Here is a 13,863-nt window from a genome sequence, read left to right on the forward strand (position 1 = left end):
GAACCCATAAGTTGATCACCAAAACATACATCAAGTGAATCACGTGATATCCTATTATCACCACAGATATCCACGACAAGACATACATCAAGTGTTCTCAAATCTTTAAAGACTCAATCCGAGAAGATAACTTCAAAGGGGAAACTCAATCCATTACAAGAGAGTAGAGGGGGGAAGAAACATCATAGGATCCAACTATAATAGCAAAGCTCGCGATACATCAAGATCGTATCACCTCAAGAACATGAGAGAGAGAGAGATCAAACACATAGCTACTGGTACATACCCTCGGCCCCGAGGGAGAACTACTCCCTCCTCGTCATGGAGAGCACCGCGATGATGAAGATGGACAGCGGAGAGAGATTGCCCCCTCCGGGAGGGTGCCGGAACGGGTCTAGATTAGCTTTCGGTGGCTACGGAGGCTTCTGGCGGCGGAACTCCCGATCTATTATGCCCACAGATGTTTTTAGGGTATATGGAGATATATAGGCGGAAGAAGTACGTCAGGGGGCCACGAGGGGCTCACGAGGGTGGAGGGCGCCCCCCCTTGCCTTGTGACCTCCTCGCAGATCCCCCGATGTGCACTCCAAGTCTTCTGGGCTTCTTTCCTTCCAAAAATGAGTTCCGTGAAGTTTCAGGTCAATTGGACTCTGTTTGATTTTCCTTTTCTTTGAAACCCTAAAACAGGGTAAAAACAAAAACTGGCACTGGGCTCTGGGTTAATAGGTTAGTCCCAAAAATGATATAAAAGTGTATAATAAAGCCCATAAACATCCAGAACAGTAGATAATATAGCATGGAGCAATCAAAAATTATAGATACGTTGGAGACGTATCAGTAATCAACACTACTAGCAACCTACAGGTACCAATCTGATGTTTTGAGACAAAGATCGGATACAAGAGATGAACTAGGGTTTGAGAGGAGATGGTGTTGGCGAAGATCTTGATGGAGATTAACCCCCTCTCGATGAGAGCATCGTTGGTGATGACGATGACGATGATTTCCCCCTCCGGGAGGGAAGTTTCCCCGGCAGAACAGCTCCACCGGAGCCCTAGATTGGTTTTGCCCAAGTTCTACCTCGAGATGGTGGAGCTTCATCCCGAAAGCTTCCTCCTGGTTTTTTCCAGGTAAAAACCCTTCATATAGCAGAATATGGGCATCGGGGGCCTGCCAGGTGGCCCACAAGGTAGGGGGCGTGCCCCCCACCCTTATGGTTGTCTGGTGGGTCCCCTCAGGTGCTTTCTTTGCCCAATATTTTTTATATATTCCAAAATAATTCTCCATAAATTTTCAGGACTTTTAGAGTTGTGCAGAATAAGTCTATCAGATTTGCTCCTTTTTCCAGTCCAAAATTCAAGCTGTCGGCATTCTCCCTCTTCATGAAAACCTTGTAAAATAAGAGAGAAAAGGCATAAGTATTGTACCATAATGTGTAATAACAGCTCATAATGCAATAAATATCAATATAAAAGCATGATGGAAAATGAACGTATCAGGCCACCATTCATATTTTTTTATACATGTCATGCTAGATCATTGCACATCCCGGTACACCGCCGGAGGCATTCATCTAGAGTCATATCTTTGTTCTAGTATCGAGTTGTAATTCATGAGTTTTAAATAAATAAAATTGTGATGATCATCATAATTAGAGCATCATTCCACGCGAGGAAAGGATGATGGAGGCTATGATTCTCCCATAAGTCGAGATGAGACTCCATACTTAAATAAATAAAAAGAGGCCAAAGAGCCGAAATAAAATAAAATAAAAGAAGAGGCGAAAGAGCCCAGATGAATAAAAGAGAAAATGTTAAGATAATGAGAGAAAAAGAGGGAAGTGACAATGTTACTATCCTTTTCCACACTCGTGCTTCAAAATAGCACCATGTTCTTCATGATAGAGAGTCTCCTATTTTATCACTTTCATATACTAGAGGGAATTTTTCATTATAGAACTTGGTTTGTATATTTCAATGATGAGCTTCCTCAAATTTCTCTAGGTCTTCATGAGCAAGCAAGTTGAATGCGCACTCACTTAGTTTTCTTTTTGAGCTTTCATATACTTATAGCTCTAGTGCATTCGTTGCATGTCAATCCCTACTCACTCGCATCAATATCAATTGATGGGCATCTCCATAGCCCATTAATTTTCCTAGTTGATGTGAGACTTTCTCCTTTTTTGTCTTCTCCTCACAACCTCCACCATACTCTGTTCCACCTATAGTGCTATCCATGGCTCACATTCATGTATTGCGCAAAAGTTGAAAAAGCTTGAGAACGCTAAAAGTATGAAACAATTGCTTGACTTGTCATCGGGGTTGTGCATGATAAATACTTTGTGTGATGAAGATAGAGCATGACAAGACCTTACGATTTTGTAGGGATAACTTTCTTTAGCCATGATATTTTGAGAAGACATGATTGCTTTGTTAGTATGCTTGAAGTATTATTGTTTTTATGTCAATAATAAACGTTTGTTTTGAATCTTATGGATCTAAACATTCATGCCACAATAAGAAGAATTACATTGATAAATATGTTAGGTAGGATTCCACATCAAAAAATCTGTTTTTATCATTTACCTACTCGAGGACAAGCAGGAATTAAGCTTGGGGATGGTTGATACGTCTCCAACGTATCTATAAATTTTTATCATTCCATGCTATTTTATTATCTGTTTTGAATGTTTTATATGCATTAATATGATATTTTATATTATTTTTGGAACTAACATATTAACCTAGTGCCCAGTGCGAGTTTCTATTTTTTCTTTGTTTTTGGCTTTTTCAGAAAATCAATATCAAACATAGTCCAAACGGAATAAAACTTTACGATGATTTTTCTTGCACCAGAAGAAACCTAGGAAGCTTCGGGAGGAGGCCACAAGCCCTAGGGGCATGCCCCTAGGCTTGTGGGCCCCTCGGAGACCTTCCAACCCTAACTCCACCACTATAAATTCTCACATAATCTGGCCCTTGATTTTAACTGGTGGTGGGGCCCTGCCTAATTCTTCTCCAATCAAGTCTGTCCACAACACACCCGTAATATACATAAAAATAACTATGTAGGTGTAGCTTTACCCAGGTATCCCTTGGTCCAATACTCCCTTCTTTCCGGTTTATAGGGTTTAAATTTGAAGTCTCATCAATCAAGGCAGATGATGAGTGGAGAAATGTATCTTGTAGTTTACAAAATTAGTCAAACTTTAATCTGCATTAATTACAATATATGCATGAATGACCACTAAATGTGTAGAAATGGTTACATGCATTAGTTGGTTTATTTTAATCCTTGCATCAATTTAATGCATCTTGGAATATGAACATGGAGTCGAGAAGGCAAGTTGGATAGACGACTGTAACACGGGCTCTCGCGACCGCGTCGCCCCCGCGGGCGACCGACCGCACCCCGGTTCCTCCTCTGCCAGCTCTTCCTCACTCCCCCTCCTCGCCGCCGTCGCCGACGTTCGCCGCCTGGCCTGGCCCGGGCGACACTAGTGGCGGCAGCCCCCGGCCATTCCCCTCTCGGTTGCTCTCCGGCGCGGGTGGAGGGCGCCGGGGGGTGCTCCCTAGGCGGCGGTCCGGCGTGGCGGCGGGGCTTCCTGACGCGGCGCGGGAGATCCGCTGGACGGCGGCGGCGCCGTTGGCGACGGGATGGCGCGGCGGCGCGGCCAGGCGGCGCCCGCTCGGCCCAGATCTGGGCCCTTCGGGCCCATCTGCGTCCGGGCGGGCCGACGGCGGGGCGGGTTGGCGGCGTGGCTTCCAGGAGGCGGGGGAGCAACGATGGGCGTTGGGGGCTGGCGGTGTTGGCGCCGCCCTGCTGCAGCGTGGTCGGTGGGGCTTAGCGGGCCTGATTCGGGCCTGGTCGGGCCAGGGGTGGCCTGGTATGCCCTTCTGCTGCGTCTGGACAGCGACCGCGACGGAGCCGAAGGCACGAGCCTCCTGCACGACAGCGGAGGAGGTGGTTCCCTCCCGCGCAGCTACGGCGTTGCTGCTCCCGTCGACCTACGCCTTCTCTCCTCGTTCTCTTGGCCTCGTGGTGGTGATCTCAGTGAGACGGTGTGGGTGGTGTTGCGACCGCGGTGGCGCATGCTGGTGGGCGGCGAGCTGGCTGGTTGGCTCCGATCCGGTTGGGCGGTGGGGTTTGGAGTTGGGAGAAATCCTTGCCGGGTCTTCCGGCTCCGACGCGGTGACGCCTGCGGGTGCCACCATTCCTCCGCGGAGGATGTCGGTGGTCTTCATTCCCCTCTACCCTCCGCGTGCCGGGGGAAACCCTAGGACACGTCCGGGCAGCAACGTCGTCGGCGTCGCATTCCTTCCTGGAGGTGCTGCTTGGTACGCAGTGGATCGGTGCCTAGGATCGTGGTGGGTAGATTTTGGAGGGCGCAACGGTAGTGGGTATTCGCGCTTTGTCGAGCTGCCGGTGTTGGCATTGTTTCTTCTTCTTTTTCTTTCGCTTGTTGTGCTGCTCGCCCCAGCGTTTGCTCTGTGATCGGTGTTGGTGCTTTGAAATACAAAGCGGGGGAAACCCTTTTTAGTTAATATGAACATGTAGTAAAAAAATGAAAATAAGACTTATAATACGGTAAAACTAAAAAAATGAGATGAGCCCAATAATCTGGAAAGGCGAGAAAACTATACATTGTTGTCATAATATCTCATATTATTAGACAAAGTGAGTAGTACGTATAGTTTTTGTAAAAGTCTTGTATATAAACATGATTTTCGGGTAACAAATTATCTCGTTATTCGTGGACGGTTTGACGTGACGTTCTATCAACCATTTAAGACTCTTTGTTAGCCACACAAATTAAGCGTCAACGACAAACAAAGTTTGATTAAAAAAAAAGAGCAACCTGGTGCATGTAGCTCCCGCTTGCGCAGGGTCAGGGGTCCGACCACTTTGGGTCTATAGTACGCAGCCTTTCCCTACATTTCTGTAAGAGGCTGTTTCCAGGACTTGAACCCATGACCTCATGGTCACAAGGCAGCAGCTTTACCACTGCGCCTTGATTAAAAGCTGAAAAGAAAATCTTTCGCAATGAATGCCGGTTGGCATCACATGCAGGTGACCAACGGGGATGGTTCCCTCTTTACCTGACACGTGCAAAGCACCACTGTACTCCTTGCGTCTCTCGGAAGAAAGTAAGCAGCCAGGGTTTCTGATTCTAGTAACTGGTCTATATTCTTTTAGATCTACGATTATACTCCGTTCGTCTAAAAATACTTGTCATTAAAATGAACAAAAGAAAATATATCTAGATGTATTTTAGTTCTACATATATTCCTTTTTATTTATTTAGATGACAAGTATTTTTCAAACAAAGGAAGTACCTGTTCAAGGAATTGTCATGGCCTGTTATTAATGAGCGAAGGGTGTATGCATGGAAATTTCAGAGTGCAGCATTCAACGTGAATCCCTATCTCCATTAACCTAGAACAGTGCTTGTACTACTGTACACTGTGGAACTGAAGTCGTAATATATACGTACAAACATCACATCACATTTGTTGCTTTACCAAAAATGAACTCCGGCCTGATTACTACTTTGCACCAAAATTGTGGACTTTTAACGATGTTTAGTAGTCCTTATTCAAAGTTGTTCTTTCACGAAATTCTTATTCAAAGGGTGTTGGGTTTATTTATAAGTTAGGCATAATGCCTTCGTTTCTCTAAACAAAAGCTCTTTGGTGCAACTTTAGGCTTGATTATGTATGCATTCAGTAGATATAGAAAACAAAAAACTAGTATTCACACACGACTGAGGAATAGCAAAGCTGCACTAATTTGTTATACACTGAAAATATTGGTACAACAAGACAAACACACAACCATGCATTTTATCACGTAATTGGTACGCCACGGTATACATAGCTTGCAGAGGGGAGAGGATTTGTAGCACGAGCTGGTGCAGGGGCACCGAGTTCCTTTTTTCTTTTGGCTTCCGATTTTGAAACTTTCATATCTTTTGAACAAAAATTCTAAATTAAGTGATGTTTTCATATTTGTGTTTCTCGTGACGAGGGCTTTCAAATAAGATTTATTTTAAATACATTTTGATTAGTTTTGAAAAAAATCTGTTAAGATTCAACCCTTGAAACTTAGTACCCATGACAGATAAAATCATAACTTTTGTACAAAAAAAATCGCTTAAAGTTTAAACTCTGCAGCTTGATACAAATGATCGAGAAAATCGCTAGTTTCAGATGCAAAATCGTAAGTTTCGAAACTGGAAACTTAAAACTTATTGTTCCCTCGTGCAGGATCCAACTACTTTGAGGACTCGTGAGACATTCAGTTGACTTGGGAGGGCTTGACACCTCTATGCCCCCGCACCTTCGTGCCCCTGTGAGTTCCTGCTTGCTGGCAGCATTTCACACTTTGCAGTAGTTGTAATTTCCCAAAAAGGGAAGGTACGTGTACGAACAAAATAGGGAAGATATGTGTACATAATTTGGGTACCGAAATGATGTCCGATAGAGCTGAATTTTTTTTGTTAGGACATGCGATCTGTTTTTGACAAACGAAGCATGCTTTCTACTATTAATTAAGATAGAAGAAATAATATGTGGGTAGGGGAAATGCCAAATCTAGGTGGATAAATATTCATTCGTGGTCTTTACTACACCGTGCGGAAGTCAGGGAGTATATGATCTTTGGGTGCAACCGATGGGAGGCGGTAGCTCGAGCTACCTACAAATCGGTTTGGATGGCGGTCTAACAATAGAAGAGGTGTTTAGGCATTGTGTATATGTTCTCCGGTTGTGGCCATTTGTTTACTTCTTTGATTTTGTTTTATGTACCTGAGATGATTTTTGTACCATGATACTCTGTTCGTTTAAAGAAATGGTTGTGCGCATCGCTTCATGCAGGAGCCAGAGGAATTCTTCCATTAAAAAAATGTGATTTGTGAGATACTTGTGTGTATATCATACCTTTTGTTACTCATTATGACTGCTGTTGTTGGCGCCATGCTTGCAACTTTTGAATTTTTCTAGAGGTTCTACAGAAGGACTACCTGTAGCTATTTCTAGATAAAAGTGGAAGAAGCGGAGTGCTTGGCTCTCTTTGATTTTTTTTACTTCTCACCTTGAGAAGGAAGGTCCAACCTCAGAGCAACTCTGACAGACCCCGCAAAATCTCGACCCGCAAAACGCGTTTGCAATTTGACGAAAATCTCGTTTGTCGGTCAAGAACGAGCGCGGTCGAACAGAAATCATAGATGAAACTGCATAATTTGAAAAAAAAAACAGTTTTGCGGGAGAAATTGCACCTCGTGGGCGCGGGTAGTTCATCACGTACTACATATATTTACATGATCAAACACTACAAACACTAGTTCATACTACATACTACATCAGTACTAGTACTAGAGGGGTGGGGATCTCACGGCGGCGAGCTCGCGACCATGGACGACGCTGTGGAGGAGCTCAATCCTCCTCGTGGGAGCTGCCGAGGTCGATTTACTTCGCCCTCTGCTCCTCGCGGATGCGCCACCACTCGTCGTCCTTCTCCTTGGCGGCGAGGTTGGCCACGACCACCTGCCGGAACTGAAGGTCTTTGAGCTCCTCGTGGTGGCGTCGGCGCTCCGCCTCCTCGCGCACGCTCCGCTCGGCAATGGCGGCCGCAACCGCGTCGACATCGGCGACGAAGTCCTCCAGCCCGACGACTCCGCGACCGCCGAGCTCCTCGGGCTCCTCCTTGACGGGGACGAACTCAAAGTCCTCCGGCTCCTCCGACCACTCCCTCTTCACGGGGAGAAGGCCCGCGCCGGAAGAGGAGGAGCTCCCGGCGTAGGAAGATCTCGCCGCGGAGGAGAAGGACGCGGCAGAGGACGGGGTATGGCCGTGCCGATGGTCGTACTCGTCCGTCTCGCGGACGCGGAAGCTCGGCGGCGGTGAGAGGCCGCGGTTGGTCCACTTCCTCGTCCCGCGCTTCCTCGCGCCGTCCGACCGGACGCGCCGCTCGCGCTTGGGGTCACTGCCGCCGCCAGATCTGCTGCCGAAGCCGCGTCCGTAGCTCCACATGCGGCCCCACATGACGGCCGGAGGCGGAAGGGGGTCACGGCAGCGAGAAATGTGGAGAGGGTGGGGGTGGGAATTGCGTAGCTCGGCGACGGGTGGGGGAGGGGGGATAGGGTTTCGCCCCGCAAACGCGCCGCGAACCCGTAAATATAGTGGTTGGGCCGTGCGGTTTGCGGGCCGCGGTAAAAATTTTTACGGGCCGAGCGAGTATGCGGGCTCTGTTCTGACCGAAAAATTGGATCGAGCCCGCATACTCACCGGAATTTTACGGGTCCCGGGCTTTTGCGGGGAGTTGCTCTCAAGCCATCTCCCACAGTGACCTTAAAACGGACTCCGTATTTGTCCGCAGGCCGATCCACATCGGTGTCCGGACAATGATACAAGCCCGTCAGCCAACCCTACACTCTAAATATCCGGCTCTGTTAACTTTAAAATAATTATTAACTTTTAGTTTGACGGAAGGCTACTAATTATAGTGCTTTCGTGGCGCCAACCGTATCTGGTTTTGTTCTTCTAAGTTCCCCGTCAGAGTCGGAGCTGCGTTGTCTGACCGCAGGTCGACTTGTCGTCGATTAGGATGGGCTTTGCCCTGTGTATTTCAGTCTATGGGAGTGGGTTTGGCCCTTGTTGTTTCAGTTTTTACCCGGTTTTTTATAATTAACTGGGCAATTCTCTTCTGCTTAATTAATAGATGAGACAATCTTTGATTCCGTTTCAAAAAAAAAAAGTCATGACTAAGCACCAAGCATAAGCTATTATTTTGGCTTCCGCCAAACGAAGGTGCTAAATATTTGGCCTCAGCCGAATGAAGGTGTTCCAACTAGTGCATAAAAAAGCACCTTCCGCCAAATGACTACCTAATTTACATAATAAAAATATATTAATTATCATCTTTCGTCAAATGCAGATATACTAGGAAGTACTACCTTTCGCAAAAATGCTAGCTATCCACTACAATTAGCGCAATGCATTCCGCTAAACGCTAGCCATCATGAGTGGACGCAGAATAGAGACAATGTGTGATGGCTTTTGTTTGGGTATACAGATGTTCGAACTTCTGCAAAGATCAATTTTGTTTGTCTCCAGTTTACGGGAAAATGGACATCCGGTAGCGTCAGCGGATCCATGCAGAACTGCGTTGGATGACAAACTGCGGCCGGACAACATACTCGTTTGAGGGTCCATTTTAAAGATGCCCTTATGCATAAAGTGGTTGTCTCTTGGATAAAGAGGAGACGAAATGCGGCACCGAGCCGCTCGCACGCACCTTTCTTTTGCCTTCTGATTTTCGACCTTTCATATCTTTGAATGAAAAGTTCAAATTAGGTTCTGCTTTCATGTTCGTATTTTTTACGACGAGGGCTTTCAAATAAGATCAATTTTGAATATGTTTTGACAAGTTTTTAAAAATTCCGTTAAGTCTCAACTTTTGAAACTTAGTACGAGTGACCGACAAAAACACAACTTAGTACCTGCGACCGCCAAAAAAATTGATACAAGTTTCAGTTCTGAAATTTGATACGATCGACCGAGAAAATTGTAAGTTTCAGATGCAAAATTGTAAGTTTCAAATATTAAAACTTAGAACTTATTGTGCTGTTCACCGTCTGATTTACCTCCAACGGATTTTGTGGGGTCTTGGTCTTCCTTCGCCAACCCCTGCCCGTTGACCTGCCCTCCGACACCGACCGAACCACCGTCGGGGCGCTATGTGTGCGCTTCGGCGCCTCAATACTAAATTGCTGCCGGTCTCTCTAAACCCTGCCAGCTTCTGTCGATACCCCACCCCACCTGCACCCGTTAACCGTCGACTCTCCTCCACCGGGGACGATGAGGAGGCTCCACATATTCGACGGAGACCTAAAGTTTTTTCATGCACATAAAGAATAGCAAACTCGCCCTTTTATTCATGTCAGCATTATTACACAGGAGAGATATTACGATGTAACACTGTTTGCACATACAATAACGGCCCCAAAAAATGATAAGTGTACAAACAAAGAGAGAAGTGCATATTACACCCCCAACTCTAGCCCTAGTCTAATATACACCCCCAACTCCAATACCGTCTAATATACACCCCCCAACTCACAAAACTGGTCATAATTCAACCCTCCCCTCCCTGTTGACCGGTTTTGACCCAGTTTGACCGGTTTTGACTGAGTGAACAGTAAAAATAAAATTTTAAAAACCATAATATTTTTTTGAAAAAAATTCAAAAATGTTCCATGTTTTTTTCACCGTGTGAACAGTAAATTAAAAAAAATCACCTCTTCAGCATGTTTGGACACCTGAGTAAATTCGAGATGTCCGTAAATTCGATTCTTTTTTCAAAATTTCAGCTTGGCGAACAGTAAAATCAATTTTTTTTAAAACCCTTTTTTTGCATGGATGATGTTTGAGCGCGTGCTGATTTTTTTTGGATTTTTTCCTCGAATTACTGTTCACCATGCTGAAAATTTTGAATTTTTTCGAATTTACGGACATCTCAAATTTACTCAGGTATCCAAACATGCTGAAAAGGTGATTTTTTTTTTGAATTTACTGTTCACATGGTGCAAAAACTTGGAACTTTTTGAATTTTGTCAAAAAAAATATTTTTTTGTTTTAAAATTTTATTTTTATTGTTCACTCAGTCAAAACCAGTCAAACTGGGTCAAAACCGGTCAACAGGAAGGGGAGGGTTGAATTCTAGCCGGTTTTAAGAGTTGAGGGGTGTATTTTAGACGGTATTGGAGTTGAGGAGTGTATATTAGACTAGGGCTAGAATTGAAGGGTGTAATATGCACTTCTCTCACGAACAAAACATTCAGCAAACTATATGGAACAGTGACCGACGCCTTCAGATCATTTGGCAGCTCCATTCAAACAGAGTAGCGCTCACATCTCTCGAACATATAATAATTAAGTGCCCTCGATTCCCTTCAGTTTATTTCGCACGCTTGCATGGCTGCACGTACGTACGTACGTACGTTCATGCGAGGTCCTCCCTCATCAGACCAGCGAAGTCGTCGGCGTGTTCCTTGGTGACGCAGCTCGCGAGCAGCCGCGTGCCGGCGAGCGGCGCCGGCGCCTTCATGACGATGACCGACGCGATGAGGTCGCAGTTCACCAGCGGGCCGGCCGTCATGGGCGTGCCGTACCCGTAGTCCACGTCCGAGAACCCCAGCTTACTCCAGTCCGACACGTACACCGACTCGTAGTCGAACGTCATCTGGAACGGGTCGCGGCCGCCGGTGCGGCACTCGGCCCAGCTCAGACACTCCTCCGCCATGCGTCGCTTCGCTTCGCGGACCACCCCGACAATCTCGACCACCGACGAGCCGGCGATCTTCTCCGCCGGCGCCGACACCTTCACCGGGAAGATGGCGTTGCCCCAGTATCCCGGCTCCAGCTTCAGCACGTGGCGGGCGCTGGCGAAGAAGCAGAGCTTGACGTCCGCGCCGGGGACGACGACCGGACCGATGGCCCGCGTCCGGCACTGCCAGAGCTTGGCGATGACGATGTCGAAGCCGGAGCAGTGCTTGCCGCCGGTGAACTCGGAGTACTGCGACTTGATCTTGTCGATGTAGGCTACCGGGAAGTCGAACGCGATGTACTCGAGGGCCAGCACGGGCAGCTCCGGGAGCGGGCCGGGCTTGATGTCCGGGTCGGGGAAGCGGTCGCGCCCCCAGACCGGCTTGACGCGAGGCTCCGGGAGACCCCGGGCAAGGTCGCCGACGGCGTTCAGGAACTGGGCCGCGCCCGTGCCGTCGGCCACCGCGTGGTTGGTGCGCAGGCCGATCACGAAGCCGCCGCAGGTAAACGTCGTGACCTGAGAGATCACAAGTTGACAACATTAAAGATGCGCACGAGTTCGTCATGTGTACACACGCAACATATACAGTATGATAAATGTAAGTGTGCAACTACTCATCACAAGTTTACAACATTAAAAATGAGCACGAGTTTGGTTTTGCTAAACAGAAGAGAGTTGGCGTAGTAAATTTACTTAGTCGGGACCAACCGCTTCCTCCGAGAACGTGAAGACAAAGCTGAAGCAATGCACGAAAAACAAAATAAGAACCTGTATCATGGCAAGGCTGTTTTGCGGCTCGACGGCCCAGAGCTCCGGCGTCGGGTACGGCACGAGCTGGTCCTTGCCGAGCAGCAGCGGCCGCTCCAGGAAGTTGACGTCGGCGAGCGTGCAGTTCGCGGTGGCCTCGACGAAGTAGACGCCCTCGGCGGAGCACAGCACGGCGGGGCGGCGCATGTCCTCGCCTTCCACGATCCGACCCGCGAAAGGGTAATAGTGCACCAGCGCGTCCGCGAGCGCGCCGCGCACGACGGCCGCCGGGGGCTTCCTCTTCTTCCCTTCCGCGCCGGCGTCCACCGTCTCGGGCACGGCGTCGCGGTACACGTGCACGGACTCGACGAGGCCGCGGTGCGTCGGATACCGGTCAACCCACGCGAGTGGCAGCGTCTCCGACGGCGTCGCGGCGGATGGCCGGACGGGGCCCTCGGACACCTTGGTCACGGCGAAGACACCCATGGAGTTTGTGTTGTGCCAGTTAAGTGGTTACCTAACTCGTCGTCAGCGGCTATGTTTGCGTGGAGTGACACCGCGCGGCGCCAAGGGCATTTATAAGAACCAACCACCCTGTTTTGCCACCTCGATCGGGCGGTCGATCTCCACAACCTTTTTTTTTTCAAGAAAAGGTCGGAAGTTGCATGTTCCGGTTGATGACTAATTTACGTTTTATTCTCCCACGAATGCGAATGCACAACGGTAATTCAAGTGGCCATTAGTTGGGTTAGATGGTTCGTGTCTCATTATTTTGAGTGAAATGCTACGGACGATTTCTTAAGGAATGGGCTTACGAGATTAGGTGGAGTAGGGAAATTCAAAGGTAGAATTAATGGAGAAGATGACAAGTCTTCAGATTAGGGCATCTGGGCATGTAGAGTGGTCTCATCCTAAGCCTGCCATGTACTCCATGGGTGTAATATAGAGAAGACAATAAAAAAAATGCACAATGAATTATTTTTTAGTTTATCTCTGGTAACTAAATATCCCTAAATACGTCGTGATGCTTATTTTGATAAGAGACCACCTCTTAACTAAAAGAAGACGAACATTTTATTATTGTTTATCTCTCCTCCAGTTCAACATGTATCCTACATTACACTTGTGAGATAGTATTATTTGTTGGAAATATGAGCAATTTACCAAATAATTTTATTAACAGAAATAATAGATAAAGCATGACTAATATAGTAGAGATAAAATAAGTCAGGCGTTCTGACAGAGAGAAGGTAAATAGCTTCTGCATATATGAACCGTAGCCTATCATATCTAAAGCAGACAGTATAGCAAGTACCATATATGAAGTAGAACCTATCATGTGTAGGACAAGGACTAGAACAAGGAACTGCGGCAGAACCTTTAATAGGAAAGACAAGAACACGTACGGGACAGCAGCAGCAGAAGCGCTGGACTTGGGGTCGGTGTCCTTGCCTGCCATGTCGTCGAGGAGGTCGTGGACGTCGAGGAAGAAGTCGTCGGCGACCGGATCGTCCATGATGAAGCAGCCAGTAGTCGCGCTGAGCGCTCCCCAAAAACCTTATCACCATTCTCCCGTACAGGACTCAAAAGGTGCGGTTTCGGAGGCCTACTGTCCCGACCTGCGGTGCATGCCGCAAGACGGGATGGGGAAGAGCGTAGCAGCAGCGCAGTGGTTGGAACTTTGTGGCGAGAGGAAGATGAGCTTCTGTTGTGTCTCTCTGGAGAGGAGCGACCTCTCTTATATAGGCACATGAGAAGGACGCGAAGAGGCTGCGGCAGGAGGTGAAGTAA

General features: G+C 47.4%; 1 protein-coding gene across 1 annotated transcript; it reads right to left on the bottom strand.

Moving 5' to 3' along the window:
• Nucleotides 1-10,791: 10,791 nt before the first annotated feature.
• Nucleotides 10,792-12,636, bottom strand: LOC123151925 (acyl transferase 10). The gene is made up of 2 exons (XM_044571555.1): nt 12,094-12,636; nt 10,792-11,841 (listed from the first exon to the last, which is right to left on the bottom strand). The coding sequence occupies exons 1-2, from the start codon at nt 12,556-12,558 to the stop codon at nt 11,002-11,004; spliced, it is 1,305 nt and encodes a 434-aa protein (XP_044427490.1). The 5' UTR covers nt 12,559-12,636; the 3' UTR covers nt 10,792-11,001.
• Between the last annotated feature and the right edge of the window lie 1,227 nt (nt 12,637-13,863).

The sequence above is a fragment of the Triticum aestivum genome, chromosome 7A, assembly GCF_018294505.1.
Source record: "Triticum aestivum cultivar Chinese Spring chromosome 7A, IWGSC CS RefSeq v2.1, whole genome shotgun sequence".
Classification (NCBI taxonomy): Eukaryota; Viridiplantae; Streptophyta; class Magnoliopsida; order Poales; family Poaceae; genus Triticum; species Triticum aestivum.